This window comes from Colletotrichum navitas (genome assembly GCF_030913465.1).
Source record: "Colletotrichum navitas strain CBS 125086 chromosome Unknown LY79scaffold_27, whole genome shotgun sequence".
NCBI lineage: Eukaryota > Fungi > Ascomycota > Sordariomycetes > Glomerellales > Glomerellaceae > Colletotrichum > Colletotrichum navitas.
In genome coordinates, this window is record NW_026850573.1 from 158381 (window position 1) to 179281 (window position 20901).

The window sequence follows — 20901 nt, forward strand, 5'->3', positions numbered from 1 at the left end:
TACCCGAGTGGAGTTGGTTGAAGAGTTACTAGGATAATGATGTCCTTCGTCGCACTATTGAAACCGAATGGAATGTCGAAAATGACCACTGCTTGCAAGAGGATTCAACCGGATCAATAAGACTGACCCCCCAGCTTTTACGACGAAAGAGTGCACTCCGTTGAGGAAATAGCCGGGTCGTGAGGATCCCGCTCTGCCGTTTATGCTTAATCATAGCAAGCCATTCGGTCAGGATTGGTCCGGCCCTTGAGACATGATCGGAGCCGCGTGCGGCGAAGCTGGATCTTGAAACGGAAGGTCTGCGACGCCCGACTGGGCAGACCAGATGAGGCGGCTGCGGCTTTTCAGGTTGCAGACATCCGTCATCACGTGGTCACACGGGTGCTCGAGCACAACAGCCATTCATGGGGCCCACTGTCGATGAATTAAGCTTAGGTCTCGAGCCGTACGCAATGACTCGCGGCTGTTTCGTTTGACATGCAAATCAGTTTCCTTGCGTGGACTACCCTGGCAACTCATAAGTGGGTTTGAAATAAGGTAGCATGCGGTGGAAAGGCTATAAAAGACGCAAAATATATCTGGCAACGAGTCAATTGCCTTGCAGAAGCTTACCTTGGAAGCGGGGTAGTCATAAACGTAGCTGTGAGCTCGAATCACCAGATTCCCCTGGCATGACTCGATGTCGTAGAGACGGGCAGTGTCTATTGCAAGAAACTTGCTCTGATTAGACGAGAGCAGGTTATGACGACTGGAAACGACGTTTCGTTCGTTGTACTTGGGGATTTATACGAACAAAGGAAGACCGACATTTGAAGAAAACATAAAGAGCAAGAGTACTTGAGGCCGTTCTGGGAAGAGTCTGGATCACAAGCTGTAATATCTGATGCAAGGACTGCCCAAGTAGGATTGGGCGACTTGCAAGTTTCGAAAAGGCTCCGAGGTCGCGCAGCGCAACAACTGCGAGATGGAATAACTCTCCCAAGTGCCCAGCTACAGTTTTCTGGCCATGTTGAGAAATTTTGCTCGCAGTCATCTGACCTGACCAGCGGCAGCGGAGCGGACATTGACCATGAGGTCTTACTTTATCCAGCAACGACGCCAATTTCTTAGCATTGGAAGTACTTGGAAGTGGAGGAAAGTCGTACGAGGCTGGCTTCCGTGACGACCGAATCGTGGCTGCCGAAAATGCTTGGCTCAGGACGTCAACCTGATAAGTAGGTTGATCGCAGGGCTAAAGTGTCGGTAACCAGCAGGCGTCCAAACGGTCGGAAGGGTTCGCAAGAATCAGAAGATCGAGTAAACTCTGCAACTCGCACGTCAAGATTTTCAGCCTCATCGTCTTGAAATCCCTAAGGCTGTATACAGTTGGTGGAAACGGGTCAGTGGATTGGATCTATGTCGACCCAAAGGTACTCTGCGGTGGCGCAGCTGTTCCCCAAGGTCGCCGATAGTCTTCATACCGAATATAAACACCAGAGGTTGCCAACGGCATCCTCTGATCGATAGATTGGCCTCGGCGCGGTGGCATTGATATGGTTCGTAAGAAAGAAGGTTCTCTTGTGACGGTTCGGACGACGTCGCTTCTCCACGGTACAGATATGATTCCGACGAAGGTTGGTTTCGGAAGAATGCAATTTCCTGACTCTAGCAGGAGACTAGTCGTTGAGGTTGTTCACAGCTCCAGGTCGTACCTTCGTCTATGACGGCTGAGCCAGCGTGGCGTCTAGCTGGTATGAGGTTCGGTTCGAGTTACTATGGAGTATGTATGATACATTCGCCGTCCAGGTGGGGCCATTTATGATTTGTTCGCAATGATTCCGACCACCTATACCTACCTATCTGGTGTCTTTCTGGCATCTGCTGGATTTGGAGTGCCACGAGAAGCTTATCGCAAAGCCAAGCCTGCCCAAGGAATGCATCGGCGAGCCGGGAACGAACAGTAGAACGTGGCTGTGGAGAAGTTGGAAATGGGTGAAGGCCGTTGTGGCGTACGATTCCCATAGATGCAGCGCCGTCCCGCCGAGCAGAAAGCAGAGAGAGAGCCAGCCAGACAAGGGTACAAGAAGGATGACAGCAGTCAAGTGCTGGCATCCCAAGTGATGTGTGTGTGATTGATTGACGAGCGCTGGCGTTGCAGCCGATTGCCTTGGCGACGTGTAAAATAATGGGTATCCGGTGCCTCGATACATGGACGGATCGTTCGGGCTAGAGAGAGAAGGGTGTCGGGGGCGATGGAGGGGTATGACGATGGTAGGTAGGCAAGCGAAATACACAGTAAAGGCACCTAAGGTAGGTACGGTCGGTAAGTTCAGGGAGGGGTGGGTACGTTCACGTACAATGAGGGGGGTGGGTCTTTCCTGCCTGGCTGGCTAGAGTGTCGGTTCCTTCCTTCCATGCCCAACCAGCCAGTTGCACTGCAATTGAGATGCAATTGGTCCGTCTGCCTGCGGACAAGATAGGAAGACTATCCCCAATCTGCTTACCTATTGACTGGCATTGGCATTGACATTGATCTCACCGTCGATGCCACGAGAATCGCCGATGTGACACACCAAGCAGCGGCATTGTCAGCGGCTGTTCGCCTTTCCGGCTGGCAAGCTGGTTCCTTTTTCGCCTGCGGGTGCACTACCGGTACACCACCACTCCGTCCCCGTACGCTACTCTGCCCTCCGTCCGTCCGTATTCATGGGGTTAACCAGGCAATGGCAGATGACACAAGTGCAGTGGCTGGCAGTAAGTGCGAAGATAAACACCGCGTCGAGGCCCGCCGCACAAACCTCGGTCCTATTTGTCGCGTCATGGTGAGGGGGTCCCCATTCGAATCCCTCCCACCGCCTTCGAATCCATCCACCGCCTTCGAGTACCAGCCAAGCATTCTGCAAATACGGATACACCGTAGGTGCATGCATTGATCAGCTAGCTGGCTTCTTGGCACCGGGGCTCGGCCAAGAAGTTTTCTGCTCTCCAAATTGCAGCGAAGTGACGTCTCTCCACTTTATCGTCGTCCTCGTCGGGCGGTGGGAGCGCGCTTATCTATATTTATCGTATCGCACACATTTCGTCACCGCATCATCGAAGAAGGCGCGAAATATCAGCCGGAGAAAAGCGGGGAGGGGGGAGACCTGGATTGAGGCAGGCGTCGGGTGGCACTCGTGGCAAAGGCGTCAACTACACTAAGTTTTAGGGTTGGTGTTCCCAGTGATCCGGATCTTGCATTCGGGTACTCAAAAAGACGACACTTTGGGTTCGCTCCCTTAAAAGGGCACAAGCGAGCAGGGTTTTTCTTTTTTTCTTGATGTACGGAGTACTGTATCATGTATGTACGATGTACGGATACACCAGTATCCGTAGAGAGACAAAGCTATCCACACGAAATGCGGGTTCTTTTAACGACGACCCCTCCTCTCGTCCTGTGCCGAACCACATGCTGCCCAGTGCTCCTCTCCGGCTTTCCCTTGGATTCGGGGTACAGGTAGAATGCCAGAGCAATTTGGTCGGCGGCCAGTGGGTTAAGCCTATTTCGGAATATATTATGTCAGCGCCAGCAAAAACAATATTCCGACTTAACTAACCAATGACAAGGCCAGGATTTAGAAAGTTACATAAAGTTAAAAACTCCTCAGATTTAAGCGATTTAAAGTCAAGGCAAAAAAGAGGCAACAGCTATAATTAATTTAAAAATCTACTATATTATATAACCTATTTAATAAAAGAGTAATACCTTTATTATAATAGTAAGTTTATATATGTTGCTAGTACTCTTTAAAGGTTAGATATAAGGGCTTAATCTTAGGTAACGTAGACGTATGTTAGCGTTAAGCGATAGTGGATTTACAGCAAAAAGGGCGGTGGTTGTAGTGGCAGTGGAAGTGGCAGTGGTGGCAGTGCCTTCTAAATAGGGTTAGTCTCTGGCCGCCGACCAAATTGCTCTGGCATTCTACCTGTACCCTGGATTCGTGGACGCCCATGGAAGATGGAGAAGTACTTTTGCTGGTCTCGCGGTCTGACCCAGCGTCGTGCGTCTGGGTCACAAACGTCGCCCCTCCCCCCTCTGCTGTGTAGCAGGCGTATTGTCGAGCCTGGCCGGAAATGGACCAGAATCCGGGGTAGTCCCGTCTCAAACAAACTTTTGATTGGTTTACACAGCGCCGAGGATCGGCATTTCCCTATGTCATCGCCCACCGCCTACCGTCCATTGCTACGCCAGCGGTAAAAATGCCAAAAATCCGCTCCTGCGATGCGATGCCGCCGGAAGAGACCCGAATACAAACACCAGTACTTGTGCAAGAGGAACGGGGGGATGCTTTGCGCCATTTTGCTGTGCTCCAACGTATCGTCACTTTCCAGTCTTCGCACTGATGGAAGAAAGCAAGTCGGGTGGCTGGCAGGCAATACCTACTGGATCCACGCTCTGCTACACTCGTTGCGGCGTTCTTCTGTCATGACCTGCCGTCCCTACTACCTTCTGCTTGCCAGTGCATACACACACACACACACACACACACACCTACTGACACGCGCGTACATACCACCCACACAGACGACATAGTTTGCACGGTCGTTGTCACGTTCGTTCGTCCTGTCTGTCAGCCATCCCATACCTCCGTCTCTCTCAGTCATCCAGTAGTCTCCGCCGCGCGGTGGATTTCCGCAGTACCTATCACTATCTAGGTAGGTAATTGGGTAGGTTTGGTATGTGGCTTGTACGAATACAGACATGTACTTTGACGCTGGGGAACGGAGGGCCCACGGCTAATCTCTCTCTGCCACTCCCACGCGCTGAGCTAAGGGTGGGGCATCAAAAATCCTCATCGATTTGCATCATGGCCCACTCATATTTGTGCTCTCTCTCCGTTCATTCAAACCACTTCTACAGTACGTACCCGCGCAGGCATCGAATCCCCATACCTACACTAGGTACTCCGTACCTTAGTCTGCGACCTGGATCGGAAAACTCTGCAACGGCTGTGGGACAGACACGATACCAAAAGCGAAAGAAAGGCAAACATCACACTCTGTTCAATCATGGCCCGTACGTACCTACTTTGTAGTGTACTTTACCTATTAGGTAGGTATGTGGTGTACGGAGTACTTACGGCCCTGATCCATGGAACCCACACACCAACGCCTCACCATCTTACCTGGATGAGTATCTTGGCTGGCCAAGGTACCTCCTCACACGAAATACCTGGCTATGTACTCCGTTCAGTACGACTCCGCCAACACAACCAGCCCACCAACCCTTCTGCCAAGCCCAAAGACAAGCATCCACACCCCAAGGTCCGTCCATCCATCCAGCATTATTGCCTGTTGGCTTACCGAGCTGTTTGTCTCCGGTTCAAACTATCCTTCTCATATTTTCAACATTTCTATTCTTGTTCCATCTCTCGCACTCTCTCGCTCATTCTCGCCCTGGGTCGCTTGCCGCCGCCAATCTCCAAGTTTGCTGGGCAATCAACACCGCACCCGGCCGCTCAACTCGCTTGTATGACGCTGCATCATCCATCCTCTACCAATTGGGTTCCGAGTCTTGGTTAGACACCGACGCTGCTCGAATTGCCGGTCACGAGGACGAGGATATTCGCGCAAGCTTGCAGCCACCAACATTGGATGACTGCGGCGGCGACGACGACGACGACCAAGACACCGACGACAAAGACAACGACGAACACGCTCAAGCTTCCAACCTTCCTCCTACCCCGGATTCTGGCATTCCTCCCCGTGAGTTAGGTTGACCTGCCTGCACCCACCACCACCGAGGCCTACGAAGTATACAACGTCCCGATTCCCGCCAGACTGAACCTTTCGCCACTTCCTCCCCGAGCGAGCGCCCCCGACCTTCACTGCTGTCTGACGTGAACGAACCCGTACCCGGAGATTTCGAGATCGAGCGAAATTGCGCGCCCAAGACCAACACCCCGACTGCGTCCATGTGTCAGAGCTTCGAGTCATGGCATGCTTGTCGTCAGTCTTCAGTTAACCACCTTGCACCTCTCGCCAAACCCCCGTGGCGGTGAACGCCCCCCAATTTACACCTTCGGTCGTCGCCCTCTCGCCGAGCATGTTATCTGTCAATGCGACAGATGATAGTGTCCCGGATCGCGGCCCGGCAGTCTTTGCCGTGACCACCGCAACATTCGTCCTAGCGAGTGTCATGGTCGCCGCCCGTTTGTTTTGCAGGCGCTTCATTGTCAGAAATGTCAGTTGGGACGACAAGACCATGTTTTTTGCATGGCTGATTGCTTTTGGCTTGTCATTCACCATTTGTTTCGGCACCCGCAAGGGTCTGGGTCGCCACGATGAGGATATACCCCAGGGGCATTGGGATTCATTACGAGCGTGCGAATATGTCTTTTCCATACTATATGTGAGTGTCTATCTGCCCCATGTCGAGCTCCTGGCCTCGCCTACCTCGCCCGCCGCCGCCGCCGCTGCCGCCGCCCTGCTCACATTGTCGCAGAATCCCGCCCTCATGGCGACCAAAACCAGCATCTTGATCTTCTACCTGCGCCTTTCCAAGAACACGAAAAAAGTGCTCAGGTTTGCCTCATGGGTCACCCTCGGTATTGTCAACGTTGCCGGTGCTGTCCTCACACTCATCAACATCTTTCAGTGTCAACCCGTTCAGGCGGCTTGGGAAGTCTGGCGGGACACTTCGAGATGTATCCCACTTCTCACCGAATTCATCTGCTCCGCCCCCATCAACATTGTTACCGACCTGGCCATCCTGGCCCTACCGATCCCCGTTCTCACGGGCATGAGATTGCCGCCGAGGCAAAAGATCATTCTCGTACTCACCTTCACTCTTGGTATCTTCGTCACCATCGTCGATGTCGTCCGAATCTACTACCTTCAGCAGGCCGTGACATCCGTGCCTACCGGCGTCTCTACAGATCCGAACTCGCACTTTGGTGGAACGCCCGACTTCGCCTGGAACTCATCATTGTCCTTCATGTGGTCGGCTGTCGAGGTCAACGTAGGAATGGCTTGCGCTTGTATTCCGACACTCAAACCACTCATCATCAAGATCCTCCCCGCCATGATTATCGATCCAGATGGAACGCGCTCTAGCACCAACACCGAAAAGGATGCGCCAGAGAGCCCCAGAAATCGCAACGGCAGCGACGGCCTCGTTTCACCCACCTACCCAAATCACCGCGCTTCGGTCAATCTCCAGGAACCCGCCCCGGCGACGTTCCGTGCCAGTCGCGACCTGAGCGGGGTTTCAAATGTGCATGAGAACAGCATGACGGCGCTGGAGTTCCTCACGACACCAGACATGACCTTGGCCGAATTCGAGGCATCCGGGGCGAGCAGACTCGGAGGCGATCCGGCAAGAACGTCGATGGCGACGAGCAGGGAGAACACCATCTATTTCGGCTTCGTCAATATGAGGCGGCCGAAAAGCATGGTCAAGTGTGATGCTCAAGAGTCGTTCCGATATGGTCTTGTCGTCACTATCCTCTTCGTCATGTGGGGCATCTCTTACGGCCTTCTCAATACCCTTAACAACGTCATCTCCAGCGTGTCAGATATGACTGTTGCGCAGACCCTGGGTCTCACGACCGCCTACTTTGGAGGTGGCTACTTCTTCGGTCCCCTGTTGGTTGGTGAGTGGATCCTGAGGCGAGACGAACATCGTCGAAGACACCGAAAGAACAACAAGCGAGATGCGGAGAGCGTAGGAGGCTTCAAGGTCACCTTCATCGTCGGCCTTTGCTTCTACGGTATCGGGACCATCATCTTCTGGCCGTCTGCCGTCACCAAGTCGTGGGGTGGCTTCCTGCTCAGCAACTTTGTCGTCGGCTTCGGCCTTTCCGTGCTCGAGACGGGAGCCAATGCGTTCCTCATCCTGTGCGGTCCGCCAGAATATGGCGAGACGCGATTACTCCTCGCTCAGGGCGTCCAGGGCATCGGCGCAGTTTTGAGCGGCCTGATGGCCCAAAGGGTTTTCTTCACAAGAATCACAAACAAGGGCGGGTCCGACTCAACGACGCTCCTCAATGTTCAGTGGACGTATCTGGCCATAACATTGCTTTGTGTGGCCCTCGGCCTGTTTTTCTACTACATGCCCCTCCCGGAGCTGAACGACAACGAGCTACAGGAGTCGGCGGATCGACTTCCCGTCAACCCCCAGAAGCGCAGCATTGGTGGGCTGCAACTCCGCACATGGAGTTTGATACTGGCAGTCCTTGCGCAATGGACATACGTTGCTTGCCAGGAAAGCAACAACATCTTCTTCCGATCACTGCTCATCGCCGCCCTTCCCAACCAGGAAGACTCGGGCTCGGGTGCAACGAATGCCGACACGAACCCAGGGGAAAACAGCGACAAGCCGCCTGGCCTCGCGATAGGGGTCACAGACTTTCACCTGGTTGCCCAAAGCGTCTTCACCGTTTCACGATTCATGGTTGCCTATCTGACGTATATGTCGGTTGGCAAGCCGCGCATGCCGAAACCGAGGACCTGGCTGGGTATCAGCGTTGGCCTGTGTATTCTGTTCGGTCTCCTTACCGTTGTCTGGCGGCCTAAAGATCCCAACATGCTGATGATCCCTGTGATACTCTTCTACTTTGCCGAGGGCCCTGTCTGGCCTCTCATCTTTGCAATCGGCCTCCGCGGCCAAGGCCGGCGTACCAAGCGTGCGGCAGCCTTCATCACCATGGGTGGCTCCGGAGCGGCCTTCTTCCCTTACGTTATATATGCGATCATCAACGGGGGCGCCACGGTGCAGCTCTCGTTCGTCGTCATCGTCGCACTTTCCGTTCTCACAGCCTTCTATCCCATCTGGCTGATGTTCGTGCGCGACGCAAAGACGATGACGGACCCTGCGAACTCGTACATCTCTCCCGAAGAGCGTGTCACGGGCCAGGACGAGATTGACATGGCTCGGCAAGTAAGGCGACGGCGGAGATCACTTTTCGCGATCGGAGCCAAGGGCAAGCGAGGCAGCATCTTCAGCAAGATATCCAACATAGGCAAGGCCAAAGGCGAAAGCGTCACGCCGCCGACGGTCGAGCATTCAGAAGAGAGAAATGCCTCCAGTAAGGCGTCCGAGGGGAGCAACGACACCCATCGGACGCAGACACTATGAGCGGGCTAACCGTTCGAGAAAAGACGTGACACGAGGCCTGGTGAATCTTTTATCCTTAATAGCTATATACCCAATGATAACGACGTTCAATGAATAGATAAATAAGAAATTATAATATTCACACCAAGTATCCATTACATCGGCCTGTGATATCTCAAGCTGAATTTGTGTTGACAAGCCAGGCCTGCCGTCCTTACTTGTGTAACTGAGACGCAATCTTCTCAAACACCTCGACCCCCTCCCTTCCCAAAGCCGTGCCAACCCCTACGGCGTACGCGCCGACGCTCTTCATCCGCCTGAACCCGTCCGCGTCCGATACGCCGCCGACGCCGATGACCTTGATGTGCAACAGCTCAGGCTCCCGCGACAATAGATCCGTGATGGTCTTGACGTTCCCCAGCGCCAGCGGGTGCAGCGGCGCCCCGGCCATCCCGCCCAGGCCCGACCCGGGCAGCCGCGGGCTCCACTCCCCGTCCCTGGCGCCCTCGAGCAGCAGGCACGAGCCGAGCGTGTTCACGGCGGTGATGAAGCTGATCCTGCTCGGCACCTCGAGCATCGACGTGGGCGAAACGACAGTGGCGTCCTGGCGGAGCGCGCCGATGAGCTCCGCGAAGTGGGCGATGTGGGTGTACGGCGGCGTCTTCAGGCCGACGGGGATCTCCGGGTTTCGTGGCAGGGCGGCGAGGTAGGCCAGCAGCTGAGCGCGGTCCGAGGCCGGCGGCGAGGCGGCGGCGATGTTGGGGCACGAGAGGTTCACTTCCATGGCGAGTGGGTGAGGCGTGGTGCGGGAGAAGCTGGCGATGAGGCGGTAGCACTCGGCGACCTCGGCCGGGGAGCCGGTGACGGAGACGATGACGAGCTTGCGGTGGCCCTCGACCTCGCGGTCCGGCAGCCGGCCGACGAAGTCGAGGTAGGTCCCGAGCGGGTGCGGGGAGTAGCCCAGGTTGTTGAGGGAGGCGACGTCGCCCGCGCCGATGCCCGGCGGGGACCGCTGCGTCGAGGCGTTGGGCGCCCGGGAGGGCTCGGCGGTGGAGGGGTTGAAGAAGGCGTACTGGTTGGAGGCGTCGTCGTGCGCGAAGCCGCCGAGCATGGAGGTGCGGGTCGTGATGGCGCCGGTGTGGGGGGAGGCGTGCAGGCGGTCGAGGTCCTCAAAGGTGGTGCACCAGGGGTTGGCGGAGTTGAGGAGGGGCGGGGAGATTTCGAGCGCCGGAGGCGGAGGGGTGTCCATGATCTTGGTATACTGGGGCCCAGCCCAGGCTGATGATTTGTTTGTTCCTGAGTGAATTCGGGAGTGTGACGGAGGGCGGGTTGAGTGGGGGGAATGAGGGGATCGTGAGAGAGGTGGACGGGGAGTGAATGGGATGTCGTCGCGAGGGACTCGGGGCGGCGGAGGTAGAGGCGGGGGCGGCGGCTTTGATAAGATAAGATGCCGGACGAGGTCCGAGGACGGTGGGGGGCGGGGCGGCGGGGCGGGGGCCGCTTCGTCCGACCTTCGGCGCGCGGGAACCAGCGTTTCCTTCTATCATGCATGACTACGATCATTCTTATTGTCATAGTTTTTTGTTATTTGGATGCATACATACCGCTTTGGTCGGGCGGCATGTTCCAGACTAAAACTTGAAGACTACTATTCGACTACAGTAATGTGTTCTCGTGTTTCTGGACCAATATGGTATAAACTAGCAATCGTCTCTCAGAAGGCCCAGTATACTTCCTATCCTTATCCGCATGGATGCGAAACGGGCCCGTCCCGACTTCTCGGAAGGGCTGTAGGCCTGGCCCATGATGCTCTGGGAGGGCTCGAGCGAATCCACGTAGCTCAGCAAGCCCCTCGAAGACGCCCGCTGCGCCGAGAGGCACAGGCCTGGCGGGAGGGCCACGGCCCTTTCGACGCTGCTGAGATTGTGCTGGGCCACTTGTATCATCATTTTGATGTACAGGTCGCCCTTGATGGTCGGCAGGCCGCTGACGTGAGTGAGCCCCGGCAGGTCCTCGAAGAAGCCGAGGATGTCGTGCAGGCCGCCCAGGAACCGGTGGACGTGGAGAAAGATGGCGTCGTATATCTGCAGCAGCTGTATGTGGCCGGACAGGCACATGAGCACTACCGGCATGCTCGGGGGCGACAACGACGAGCCGTGGTCCTGTACCGGCGAGATGACTTGCCTGATTACGGCGGCCAGTTCCGCGGTGCTCTCCGGCGCCTGGAGGATGGGGTTGTCCTGAAAGTCTGCGACACTGGCGACGCACGAATCCGGGAGGGTCAGTGAGGGGATGCCTATAACCAAAGCGCCCCATGTGCGAGAGCTGATGGGCGATGCACTGGTTGAGGCGGACGAGGGCGTTGCTGCCGGGCCCGGGAGACGGCTGCTCCGGCAGCAGTCTGTTCGCGGTGTCGAGGGCGGCGCCGCCTGCGGGTGGAGAGCGAAGCAGAAAAGCAGGGTCCACGCAGGGACTCGGGTTGTGCGTGCCAGGCAGAGCGGAAAGCGACTTTGGATGAGGCTGGCTGGTCTCCGCCATTGCCGCCGCCATACAACTCAAGGAGATCTGCTTCAAGTTCCATGGGGAAAGCCCCCGTGTCGGAAACGCCAAAAAGGGCTGAGAGTGCGGTTGCGTCGTCGTCGTCGTTATCGTCGGGGAACCCGAGATCCAGGGCATCGACGACGGCATCGTCCGGAATCTCCGTGACGACGGGACCGTGGAAGCACTCGAAGCTGCCCTCGCTGTCGCGAGTCGGCGATGGTGCGACAGGTCCTTCGTGCGAGGGTCCAGTGAGAGCAGTTGTCCCGGGCTTCTCCGGTCCTCTCGGCATAGACGCTGCGGGAAGAGACGCCCGAGCCGCAGATCTGGGCGGCGCGGCAGAGATGAACACCGAATGGCGCGGCCTCCTGCGAGCCTCGCTTGGGCCGGCGCGACAACGGCCCAGCGGCCTCGGGGCTCCCGTCACGCAGGACGCGCCGGCTCGGGCGCAGCGGACGCAGGCTCCGCCGTCCTGACCTTGCAAGCGCAGTCACCGCAGCTTACGATCTCGGCATCGGTCGCATGCCGTCCGCGTAGCAAGCGCCCGCTGCTGGTTTTGCGGCATGGCTATGATGGTGGTCTGTCGGGAAGGGATCGGTTGGTTCAGCGATGCGCCGTCGTTTGTTAGTGGACAGGTCGACGGTGGCTTTCAGCCGCTTTCGTGTCAGCAGCCGAGAGGAAGTCTCAGAGGACGGGGTAGTCAATTGAACTTATACAATTATAGTACGTCCGCTGCAAGTTCAACACTAAATTCCATTATATTTTACTAAGCATGCTGCCTTGTGTAAATCGGGTATAATGATGCCCCATGCAATTACCTCAAAGCAAGATGGACTGGACAAGGACACTGATAGCGTTGAGAGTATGCGGCAAAGGGGCATTTCTTGCGAAAAGTCCATGTGTCCCCTATACGACCCAGCGATCTCTTAGAACACCCAGTCTGAGGACTTTACAAGAGCAGAAGACTTTCATCAGATTCCGGGGGAGCCAGAAAGTGCAATAAGTGAGAAGTCCAAAGAGCGCTGAGAGTTGAAGCTATAGTCTAGATAGTACATACCTCCAAATCTTTTGAGATTTATCCAGACCAACGGTATACAACCTCCTTGTTCCTGTGTGCTGAATGAAATAAAACTACGCCACATGTCTTTTACTCCACTACGTGATATGACCACACCCGACTGTTCGGCCTCGGGCCGTTTATCTAGATTGTGGTGCTGCGCAATGCTTCTCCCTCGCGGACCGAACCTGGCTGTTAATCATAGTGCCTGTGGTTGAGAATAGCTGCGGCTACTTCTCTTATCATGTAGGTTGTCTTATCTTAGACTTTGGATAGTATTGGTTTCTGCTTCTCTTCCATCCCGTAGCTGGTCTCTAGCTCGGTCCGTATCGGCGTCTCCTTTTTGAGGTTCACAAAAATAATCCGACACCGGCGAATGCAAGCGACACCAGCCAGGTTCAACGCAGGCTCAGGGCAAGGATGATTGTATCACGTACAGCGGGAGATAGCGTCTCGAGAAACGCAGAAGTGGCGTGGTCACACGCTTGGCCCTTGGACATGGCTGCTCGGGTCGTAACATCCTGGACGAGCTTGGCTGCGAGTTCGTCGGAGCGGATGTTGAAGATGGTAGCGGGTATGGCCATCCCCCACACCATACTGAAGCTGCGGACAAAAGACCACGTTGCTGTCGCTAGCGCAGCATCAGACTCGCTCAGCGGGGCCAGGAATGCTGGGAGAAGCGTGGGGATCAGCATGCCAGCTCCCACGGGTGCAGCACTCCGGCCCACGACAACCCGATCAGGACCGATGTGATGGAGGCGATGAAGATGACGTTGCCCGTCCAGTCAATTGTCGAAATCCTGGTGGCCAGGTTCGTCTCCTTCTGGTACCCAACGTTGAGGAAGAAGAAGAGGGCTGAGAGGGCGGCGCCGCCCACGGGCAGCACCAGGTAAAGGGTCCAGCGCCAGCTCGAGTACTGCACGGTGAGGCCGGCGAAGAGTGAGCCGAGCGCGGCGCCCTGGAAGATCATGCCCATGACGATGGCCAGGAACTTGCCGCGCTCCCTCAGCGGCACCACGCCGCAGTTGATGGTCTCGGTGAGCACGGTGGTGCCGCTGGCCCCGATGCCCTGGATGACCCGCCCGGCGATGAGGGTCCCCACGTTGTTTGCGCCGGCGCAGACGCCGCTTCCGAGCACGAAATGGGCGGCCGAAGACGTTGGCCAGCTGTCCGAACAAGGGCTGCATCGCCGTCCTAGACAGAGGATGGGGCCTTGTGTCAGTTAACTCGAGAGACGCCCAGATACCAACCAGGCCGGGGGCGTGCGCTACTCACATGGCGAACAAATACCCGTTCACGATCCAGATGCAGAGGCGGCCGCCGCCAAGCTCGTCGACGATTGAGGGAAGCGCCGTCGACGTCATGGTTCCTTCCAGAGCCGTGAGCGACTCAGCGAGGTTGATGGAGACCAGGGGAGCCCAAGACCTCCAGTCCCGCTTGGCCTGGCTCGCGCGTGTGGTGGTAGTGTCATCGCTTGCATTTGAAGTTTCTGAAGGTTCTGTACTTGCTTCCCCCAAAGAAGAAGAATTCACAGTGTTGCCGCCGCCGGGAGCGTCGTAGTCTCTCGCACCGCCGGTCAAGGACTCGTGCATGGCTTCAGGCATTTTTCGCGACAGACTCGAATTGGACGTTGCTTTCTTCTCGTCGGGTTTGCGTTCGGTGGGCGACATGCCGTATACATAGCCGGCTGGTTCCGGGGATATTCACGTGCTTGCTGCTGCACTCCCTTCATTTCGGGTTTGGCTTGGAACAATCACTTGGGGTGGAAGATAGCATAGAAACCACAATGTAGGTTTCTTGTTGCACAAAAAAAAAAAAAACACACAGAGATAATATGCCTGGTCGGGGTCCATCTGTGCGTTCGGTGTATTCACGTCGTGGAGTCTCCGACCAAGCTATTCGGAGGCTAGAAATTGCCTGATTAGGAAATTCGGAGGGTCCGATACGGCGTCGCGACCCGGTACGCAGCCTCCGTCCCCTCGACGGCGTTTCTTGTGTCTCCAGCATCTCGTATATATCGCTCGCGTCCTTCTGTTCTTACGAGAGGTTCAATTTCTCTAATATCTGTGCCTGAAATGCTTGGAAACCCCAAGGATATGGCGCCCCTCCCCCGGGCCCGCATCGATGCCGCCAACGAGGCGGAGCTAGGTCCGCCAGCATCGTTGCCAGACTATCTCGCCTCGGCCTTTGGATCCCAGCCTTTAGACACTGTGATAGACAACGTTGGACCGCAAGCCCTCTACGAAAACTCACCAAGACATCTCAATCTGGAGGACGGTTTGATCAACGTCGGCATCCTGGACGTGGAAGACGGCATCCCGGTGGTCCGTGCATTTGAGTACCAAAACAGGCTGCACCTACTGAAGTATCGGCCCTTGGAAGTATCATCTTTTGTGCTGGCAGCCTAGCAAAAGCAATTTTGGCTGATAGGGCGAATAGCGGAACTGAGGTATACTGAGTTTTGTAGGCAGGCTCACTGTGTCGTGGATTTGTCTCCTCGGACCTGAAACCGACATTCGCGTCGGTGTCTCATGAGCGCTGTCCCCGTAGGCTTTCCCCTGTATGGAGGCATCCCAAGAAACGCGGCTGGCTCATATTGCGGTCTGTCATCTCCCGGGTGTTGCTAGGGAACTTCTCAGAGTCCAGGGCAGTAGCCTATATATATGTATGTAACAATGTAGTAATCGTGAAAGGCCAAGTATAACATGTAAACCTATAGTCCTACTTTATTCCACTCTTCAAAACCTTTTACTTCAACCTCACTCCTAGTGTATTTCAGTTCTAATGCCCAATGTGCCACATTCAACGCCTCTGCAGGACATGGCAACAATAACTCAGCTTCCCGCAGAGCTTCTGCACAAGGTCTTTGCCGAGTTCTTCAACGTCAGACGTTATACCTTTGACCTGAACGAGCCCCTGTTCAAGGTGGACGACGACGACCTGGCGACTCTGGCGGCGGCCTCGCAGACTTGCCGGCCATTTCACGACGTTGCCTCGCCCCTTGTGTGGAAACATTTCTGCCTGGACCGCCACAGGCGCAAACCCTACCCGACTATCCCGCAGCTCGTTGCTCTCGTCAGGCTCTGGCACGAGCGGCCCGAGATCGCAGCACACGTCCACACCTTCCACCTGTCCCCGATATGTCACAGCGCCCCAATCACCAAAGAAGACGACATCGCATTTATAGCAAGCGTTGTGCAGGAACTCGGCCTTCCTGCCCCCCAGTTGCACGAAGCCGTCAACGGCTTCCACTTCATCGCAGCTCTTTTGGTCCTGATGGCGCGGAATGTGAGGGTTCTGAGCATGTGCACCTTTGATAACGGCCTGTTCAGATACATGCCCGACCCGGGGGAAACATCCGTTCGCCTCGAGCACCTAACCCGTTTTCAATTTCAGTCTGGCCCATTCGTTGAGGGACGAACCAACCACACCATATCCGAGATGAAACCCCTGTTGCGACTCGCCCCGAATCTCGAGGCGCTCGAGGTTTCGTCTGTTCACCTCGGTCACGGCGATGTCGACTGGGACGGGATCACCTCGTTGCATCTCAGGGGCGCCAGTATTGACGATGCGGTCAAGATCATCAGGTCTTGCCGCGGGCTGAAGGGGTTCATCTTCTCACCATACGAGGTCTTCGCCCCTCCGGACGAAATCCTATCAGCTCTCTCGATGCATGCGAGCACCCTCAGAAAGCTGAACATGGCTTTGCAGGTTAACTCAGTGGCCACGTTCACCAGTCTCGAGGAGCTTTCGGTTTCCGCGAGTTACATGGGGAGAGGGGAAGACTGTATCCTCCAGGAGTTACCTCAAAGCCTGAAACTCCTAGAAATTCACGGCAATCCCGAGAATTACCCCAAAGAGATGGAGTCTCTGCTCCTCAAGATTGCGGGTAGAGGGTATCCCAATCTCGTAAAGGTATGGCTATCTGCCTGGTACTGCGATTGCGATCGCCGGGGGTCGTGCGGTAGACAGTCACCATGTGATGGCGGACGAGGGAGACGTGATCTTCATGAGCTTTTTCTTCTGACTGGTGTTTCTTGCGAATTCAGGTAACTAGAAAGCACGAAACCGGATCCATACATGCTCTCAATTCACGTACATAATTTATGGATGTTGAATGGTTCCCGTTTCGCGGCCGCCACGCAGTGAGCTTTGACCTCGGAATTGGACTTCACCACAAGTCGGGCCGATCGAAAGTGACCGGCGCCCGACTACGGACCGCCAAGACCGGCCGGGTGCTTCCGGGTGCGAGACTGCTTCAGAGACACTGGTCACTTGCTTGGGCCTCGGTCACCTTGAACACATGTGCATGGTGTAAGGGAAACGCCGTCTGGTTTTTTATCTTCTCAGACGTAATGTAATCACTATATCCCGGGATAGCGCGTCTGTCGGCATGTGCGGCACTCGACTAGGTGGCCGGTTTCACTGAATAACACGAGTCTCGGAGTTTAGGCACTGCTATGCACATGGTCGAGTCCTTGACACCCGGTGGCCTACGAGGGGTGACCCGCCAACCGTACTAAGCACCACGCACGTAATGTCTCAAACCGTGGCAAAGGAACGCCGCTTGCCTCAATTCTGGCTTCGGATAGAGATGACCAGCACGGCGACTTCTGCAACCATACGTCGAGTGCACCTCGAGCCCGTCGATCGCCCGCTAAACCTACGCCCGTTTAAAAACAGACAAAAGCTTTGTTCTTGCAGCTCGGCCGAGGCGGAACTCGCACATACACTAAACACGTGAGAGTATGAATGAGATCGACGATGTTTCCCAGCAAAGAAACATGGCCCATGGTGGAGGAGGTAAACTTTCTCCGTCTTAGTAATCCGGAAACTCAGCCTTACCCGACAGCTGACCAAACGGATCGTATGCTTCGGAGCTTTCCCAACCAGTCGCTGATCCTGTCTCGGAAAGTGTCTAGGTTAAGCTTAGCCGCTGTTGGAAGGCTGTCGCGAGGTGATGTGTCAACCCATCGGGGCTTGGGTTACGTGCGAGAGCAAGGTGACGTCGGCACATCCGGCTGTCTATTGCAAAGGTGGGGGGGGGGGGGGGGGGGTCTCACCCTGTGCCACGTCTCAATATCTTAATACGTTATAGAATACCCAATCCGATCGGGTAGTTCGCAGAACTAGCTTCAACTCAACTCTCGGCCGAAAGGCCTATGAGGGGATTTCAAACTCTGGACGGGCCTGACCTTTGGTAACCTAAAAATAGTCCCTTCTGGCTTGAAGTCAAAACTGGCTGATGACCTCTGGCTTCCGTTAGGCGTTATCTCGGGATGTTGGCGCTGCGCATGTGTGTGATAATGAACTTACACGCGACTTGATGGAGCCTTACTCGGGATAGTCAAGCGCCATTGGCCGCCCTCCTACAATAGGCGTCAAGGCAGTTGTGATGCAAGGGCCATGGCATCATGTTGCAAATTGGTCAGAGTATCGATGAAAGAGTTGCTAACAGAGAAGTAATCCTTAGCGTCATTTGAAGACTGAGATGATGATGCATAGATCCGCTTTGGTCTGTGCCTACTCGGTCCCGTCGAGTGGGGGACGTGGTTACGCGCTCGGACAAGATGAGCAGCAACACCGCTTCGCGGTTAAGTCCTTGGCGTCTCTAGGTCCAAGACGAAACCTGCCGCCGACCGCTCACAGTGACTGCAACGATGTCATAATCATTGAGTCCAGTTCTATGCGGAGATGCAGTGTCAGGTTTTATCAAGCCAGTTTTCCATCACCTGAACAGTCTTCACTTGCCACAGGTTTCCGTGTTGGTCCGACGTCCGATGGGGTCGATGACCAGGCGTTTGGCGCTGAGGAACTGTACGAACGGGCGGCTGGCAGAGTTTGCTGACATGCGGGGTTTTGTGGCAGTCGGTTTTGCTCAGCCTTTCTGCAAATCACCAGACGTCTCATACATGACTCTTTAGCTGCAGGTTGTAGAAGCACATCAGCATTGTCACTAAGGGACCCTGGACACGGTTGGTACCAAGGGAGAACGAGGTGTGGGGGGACGGGGGTTGGGAGAAAAGCCTCGCTTGTACGGAGTACGGAACACAAATTACAGCTGCCTCAGCTCTGAGGCTTGACGTCCATCATTATACACTTGTTCGAGGCCTTTGTCTGCTGGAGGGGGCAAGCAGGGGCCATGGTGTTCAGCGTAGGGGAAGTTTGCGTTTCCGCTTGAACAGGGGCAACAGCTTGGTTCTTGGTAAAGATGACATTGAGCCGCCTGGTGTGCATAAGCTAAGCGCATTGAAAGGAAGGCAAGTGAGGCATCCGGAGCCTTGGACTGGCACGCTTTGGCAGTTTCGACGCTAATTTACACTTCATGTCTAAGCGCTGCCTATTGAATGGGGGCTTGGTGCCGGATGCTAGAGAGTTGACTGGAAGGATTATCTGTCTGGCTGTCTGGCCCGTCCAGCTGGCGTGGATTGATGTGACGATCTTGAAGACTTCAATCAAACCAAGGGGCGCGCGGTAGGGCAGCTATGCCACTCTGGATGGCCCCCCTCTTCTCTGGGCATGAGGTCATGAAATCCAGAGCTGGTCTTGGGCGAAAGGTCAGACGGCAGCGGCCCCAGACATGTGGCGCTCGAGTGCTTGTTTGGAACCGAATCGGTGCGACAACTTTTGGTGCGTTGTGACTCGTAGCCGTCGCAGCTATATGCATACGGCGATGCTTTGCGAGAAGATATGTTTCGGTTGAACCATGTGTTTGTTTGCTGGCAGCGCTTTGTGCAACGACTTGACCCGTCTCGTCTCAACGGAGGCGCGCTACGGTGGCGGCGGGGGGCGTCTGTGGCCACATGGCAGGCAAAGGTGGTGTGCTGGGCTGCATTAGGTAGAATGAGGCAATCTGGTCGGGCCACACTACATTCGTGGAATACTCAGGAGAGGAGGGATGCAGCTTGCAGTTGGCAGGCGACTACGATACTCGGCTGCATTGTAGTGTACAGTAGGTAGCGAGTGTCGAGCAAGCAAGGGCTATCTCTCAGTCTAGATTCGTTGTCTCGCTGATTAGCGCCAGAAGACTAAGAGACAGAGAGGGTGGCCGCTTTGGAAGGGGTTTGGTATTGGCACAGAGGCTCCGAGACAAGAGGGTGTTCCTGTGATTCTGGAAGGCGGGTGGGCATCATGGAGACATGGAAGCGGTCGAGCTAAGGTGACGCGGTCTCAGACTCATGCCATGCGCCCGAGCGCTGGGGTGGGATTTCGGTCTCAGTCTGTGATCAGATGATGCCGGGGGTCCCGATCGAGCGTCGAACACACATTTGAGGTACAAGACGGTGGGTGGAGCAAGCGAAATGCGCCGGAGAAGGCGTGTGATTGATTGTAAGCAAGCAATCAGGTCAGTAGGCGAACATCAGAAGTGATGACGGGAGCGACTCCTGGCAATAAGCTGACCGGCAGGGGCGGTTTTGCGTTCGAGGATATCTTTGGAGGCAAGGGCCACACATCTAGTGTACCAGTCAGTAGGTAGATAGGTAGATAGGTAGGTAGGTAGTCAGCCAGCGGGCCAAGCATACTTGGTCGGTGATGACAGAGATGGCGGGCGATGGCCGTGGAGATTGGTTTCGACATGGGGCGGGACTTTTTGTTAGACTGGGCGCACCATCCTCAGAGCTTGAGCCTTTTGACACCTCGGCTGGCTGGATGGCGGACGACCGTGCGTTCTATTACCCTAGTGCTGGGAGGTCGTTTGGGAGCAGAGTTGTCGAGTCGTTATCGTCGTCGTTGGATCAGGTTGAACCTTGGTGCCTGCCTGTTTCCCGTCACGCTCGGATGTTTGTGCACGGCGCAGGTGCAGATGCGGGTTGAGGTGCAGATGCATCCACAGATCGGACGAATAAAAGGAAGGCCCGATTCAGGGTCCATGTCGGGAAAGCGGACACGCCATGCTGACTCGCTCTCCCTCGTCGTACCTGTGTAACGTGCAGTAAGGATACGATACAGCGAAGGCCAGCGCGATCGGTTGCAATTGCCTGCGTCCAACCCGTTTACACGCAATACAGTAACAATATCCGTACAGTACCCATACTGAGAGCCAAGAACCTGGGTTGGGTCATGGATGCATGCCACCCTGCTTATCTGTATGTACCTGTTTTTTTGCCTTTTTTATTTGATTTTTTTCCATACCTCCTGGCTAGGTAGTCTGCTCAATCGGGCTTAGATCGAACTACGTACCTGCTGATTTGGAGTACAGCACCGGTAGGCGCGCTGAGGCATATTTACTAAG

At 55.4% G+C, this 20901-nt stretch overlaps 8 protein-coding genes across 8 annotated transcripts; 3 read left to right on the forward strand and 5 right to left on the reverse strand.

Moving 5' to 3' along the window:
• Positions 1-219: 219 nt before the first annotated feature.
• LY79DRAFT_188728 (uncharacterized protein) lies at positions 220-1132 on the reverse strand. The gene is made up of 2 exons (XM_060551371.1): positions 808-1132; positions 220-701 (listed from the first exon to the last, which is right to left on the reverse strand). The coding sequence occupies exons 1-2, from the start codon at positions 1031-1033 to the stop codon at positions 403-405; spliced, it is 525 nt and encodes a 174-aa protein (XP_060414462.1). The 5' UTR covers positions 1034-1132; the 3' UTR covers positions 220-402.
• A 549-nt stretch (positions 1133-1681) lies between these two features.
• On the reverse strand, positions 1682-2361 carry LY79DRAFT_188707 (uncharacterized protein). Its single transcript, XM_060551370.1, has one exon. The coding sequence runs from the start codon at positions 2187-2189 to the stop codon at positions 1836-1838; it is 354 nt and encodes a 117-aa protein (XP_060414463.1). The 5' UTR covers positions 2190-2361; the 3' UTR covers positions 1682-1835.
• A 2542-nt stretch (positions 2362-4903) lies between these two features.
• On the forward strand, positions 4904-5800 carry LY79DRAFT_188781 (uncharacterized protein). The gene has a single exon (XM_060551372.1). The coding sequence runs from the start codon at positions 5026-5028 to the stop codon at positions 5536-5538; it is 513 nt and encodes a 170-aa protein (XP_060414464.1). The 5' UTR covers positions 4904-5025; the 3' UTR covers positions 5539-5800.
• Positions 5642-9222, forward strand: LY79DRAFT_552910 (fucose permease). The gene is made up of 2 exons (XM_060557740.1): positions 5642-6367; positions 6461-9222. The coding sequence occupies exons 1-2, from the start codon at positions 6062-6064 to the stop codon at positions 9092-9094; spliced, it is 2940 nt and encodes a 979-aa protein (XP_060414465.1). The 5' UTR covers positions 5642-6061; the 3' UTR covers positions 9095-9222.
• Positions 9223-10457, reverse strand: LY79DRAFT_552912 (dihydroorotate dehydrogenase). The gene has a single exon (XM_060557741.1). The coding sequence runs from the start codon at positions 10320-10322 to the stop codon at positions 9288-9290; it is 1035 nt and encodes a 344-aa protein (XP_060414466.1). The 5' UTR covers positions 10323-10457; the 3' UTR covers positions 9223-9287.
• A 316-nt stretch (positions 10458-10773) lies between these two features.
• On the reverse strand, positions 10774-12176 carry LY79DRAFT_590004 (uncharacterized protein; the record flags this gene model as incomplete). The annotated part of the gene is given in 4 exon segments (XM_060561089.1): positions 10774-11398; positions 11415-11597; positions 11626-12088; positions 12116-12176. 4 exon segments carry the CDS (start codon positions 12174-12176, stop codon positions 10774-10776), a joined length of 1332 nt encoding a protein of 443 aa, XP_060414467.1.
• A 1180-nt stretch (positions 12177-13356) lies between these two features.
• Positions 13357-14272, reverse strand: LY79DRAFT_669481 (major facilitator superfamily domain-containing protein; the record flags this gene model as incomplete). The annotated part of the gene is made up of 2 exons (XM_060563648.1): positions 13357-13849; positions 13944-14272. The coding sequence occupies 2 exons, from the start codon at positions 14270-14272 to the stop codon at positions 13357-13359; spliced, it is 822 nt and encodes a 273-aa protein (XP_060414468.1).
• Positions 14273-15148: 876 nt separating this feature from the next.
• Positions 15149-16733, forward strand: LY79DRAFT_552916 (uncharacterized protein). Its single transcript, XM_060557742.1, has one exon. It carries the CDS (start codon positions 15453-15455, stop codon positions 16719-16721), a length of 1269 nt encoding a protein of 422 aa, XP_060414469.1. The 5' UTR covers positions 15149-15452; the 3' UTR covers positions 16722-16733.
• Positions 16734-20901: the final 4168 nt, after the last annotated feature.